At 37.8% G+C, this 2,873-nt stretch overlaps 1 protein-coding gene across 1 annotated transcript in view; it reads right to left on the reverse strand.

The window, feature by feature from the left end:
* LOC123531973 (uncharacterized) overlaps nucleotides 1-2,873 on the reverse strand; it is a 33,510-nt gene that overhangs the window by 30,297 nt on the left and 340 nt on the right. The window contains exons 2-4 of the mRNA XM_045313301.2: nucleotides 2,307-2,431; nucleotides 1,956-2,017; nucleotides 1,087-1,205 (exon numbers count right to left, since the gene is read on the reverse strand). Coding sequence (XP_045169236.2) covers nucleotides 1,087-1,205; nucleotides 1,956-2,017; nucleotides 2,307-2,431 — 306 coding nt within the window. The remainder of the gene's footprint in view (nucleotides 1-1,086; nucleotides 1,206-1,955; nucleotides 2,018-2,306; nucleotides 2,432-2,873) is intronic.

Genomic DNA, 2,873 nt, shown 5'->3' on the forward strand with positions numbered 1-2,873 from the left:
GGATTTTGTATGCATACCAACATGTTGTAGGTAATGGTAGCCAGTTTACCTGAACACTGTTCCTGGATTTTGAATGCATACCAACATGCTGTAGGTAACAGTAGCCAGTTTACCTGAACACTGTTTCTGGATTTTGTATGCATACCAACATGTTGTAGGTAATGGTAGCCAGTTTACCTGAACACTGTTCCTGGATTTTGAATGCATACCAACATGCTGTAGGTAACAGTAGCCAGTTTACCTGAACACTGTTTCTGGATTTTGTATGCATACCAACATGTTGTAGGTAATGGTAGCCAGTTTACCTGAACACTGTTCCTGGATTTTGAACGCATACAAACATATTGTAGGTAATGCTAGCCAGTTTACCTAACACAACTCCTGGACTTTGACAAGTACTGACATGTTGGTACCAGCAGCATTTTACCATACTGTTCTTAGATTCTTTAAAAGTACTCACATGTTTTACACAAGTAACTGCCAACATCTCCGCATGAATTAGAGGTAAAACAGGAGCTGCGTTCAATAAGCACTTGATGCCCCTGGTGGCATCCTTGTCGATACAAAGCAACCTAAGTCCAAAACGAGGTCAAGGTCCTACTGAGGTCAGGTGATGTTTGAAGATGAGGAATGGTCACAGGTTTCATCTGTGTTATTATCAATTCATTCTTGTAAGCGGTATTGATGCTAGAAGAAACGGTCCCATTTGGTTAACCAAGAGATGGACGAAACGGTCCCATTTGGTTAACCAAGAGATGGCCCATATAAAGCAACCTAAGTCCAAAATGAGGTCAAGGTCAAACTGAGGTCAGGTGATGTCTGAAGATGAGGAATGGTCACAGGTTACAACTGCATTAGTACCAAGTCATTCTAGTAAGGGGTATTGATGCTTGACGAAACGGTCCCATTTGGTTAACCTGTACAAGGACGGACGGACAGGACAAATCACTATATGCCTCCCGCATCAGTAGATGCCGGAGGCATAAAAAGACAATTTCCAATACTCTTTTAAAGGTGATTTAACCATGTTATAAAACTTTCAGTTTCAAAACTTGTATACTTGTATTTATAGAACAGGTATGTTACCTTTGTCATACAACCATAAACTGATGATGCTCCAAAATGGGACAGAAATCTCTACCATCTCTTTATAAACACCCTGAGATCCATCTGGACTCTCCAACTGAAACTCATACACCATCAGCCTGTGAAACAAAAATCTGGAAACTTACAACATATTTGTAGCAACTGGGGAGGACATTATTAACTTCCTTCTGGCAAGTTCAATAACATGGTTCAACACACTTTGTTCAGTAGTGTTTCAGTACCACATCTGTAGCAATTGGCAGTTAACCTAATTAGTTTTCTTGGATTAAGTACCTGTAATAACCTATTCTTCAAAATGAACTGATACTATTTATTCATTTGTTGAGTTTAAAGCCGCACCGACACAATTATAGGTCATATGGCGACATTCCAGCTTTGATGGTGAAGGAAAACCCCAGGTGCCCCCCCCCCCCTGCATTACTTCATAACGAGCGGGCACCTGGGTAGAACCACGACCTTCCATAAGCCTGCTTGATGGCTTTCTCACATGAAGAATTCAAGGCCCCAAGTGAGGCTCGAACCCATATCAATGAGGGGCAAGTGATCTGAAGTCAGCGACCTTAACCACTCCACCATGGAGGCCCCTTAACTGATACTACATGAAAGAACATGTTAGTGGTGGTGTATGATGAGTGACTTCAAATGACTGACTGACTTACAGATGAATATAAAATTGGACAGTTTTTAATGAAAATGTTGTCCGAATCAAAAACTGAAGATATTCCAACAATCATTAAAAGGTATACGTAATATCTTTTAACAATTCAATGAAAGAAGAAAGGCCAAATCATGTTTATAATTCAAGATAAAATACAGATATACTATTGAGGGAAACAATGTAGACCTACTTTTTACTGAAGAGAATCTTCACTCTGGCTACCTTGTCATTGCAATTCGGACCACATGAATACTGAAAGTACAAACAACAATCTGCCTATTTCTCATCAATTCTTCCATCTCATAAATTATTTGTGCAAAAACTCATAGTAAAGACTCACTCATATAACTTTTGATCTAGCTATGAAAATTTTGACATTTGCATTAATTAGCTGCCAGTTCAAACTTACCAAAACTTGGAATAAATGGATTTTAAATAGTCATGTTTTTCCGAATAACTGGGATTAGCCCTGTGAAATTCTACAAAAAGATAAATCCGTAAACCAAATCAGTTCTTCAAACAGAAAACTAGTGTATGATACCTCGTAAGAACCAATTTGTAAAGCAGTGAATGGAAAATGTTTGGCCTTGAATACTTTCTTCTTTTGATCGGCAAATGAGCGAAACATCCTCCCTTCTGGAACAGGCTGGTACGTTACAAGACTTCCTAAAATATAACTAGAAATCATAAATATTGGTCCATTAAACAGAGGTCTCCCTTCTTCAAAGGGGTTGTGGCAAATAAACAATGTGTCTCAACTTTGGAAATTCTACACTTGTTCGAAAACTTTTTATTAACATATTCTGCAAATCCTGCCTTTGCTTTTACATTAAACATTTTGATTTCAAATGAATAATAAAGAAAGTTCTCTATATAAATGGTAACTACATCTGGCATCTGCCAGTATGATCATGCACTGACTGCAGTAAGAATATACATCAGATGGAAATTCAAACCAAATACTGGCATTTTGAAAATACTTTTCACTCAGCTTCCTATACATAAAGGTACTTTTCAATATAAAAGCATTTTAACAGGAAAAAAACATCTACATTTACACTCTTAATTTTTGCACCAAATAGCTCGAATTCAGAAATAACCTGCTTAC

Source organism: Mercenaria mercenaria, chromosome 1, assembly GCF_021730395.1.
Source record: "Mercenaria mercenaria strain notata chromosome 1, MADL_Memer_1, whole genome shotgun sequence".
Taxonomy (NCBI): domain Eukaryota; kingdom Metazoa; phylum Mollusca; class Bivalvia; order Venerida; family Veneridae; genus Mercenaria; species Mercenaria mercenaria.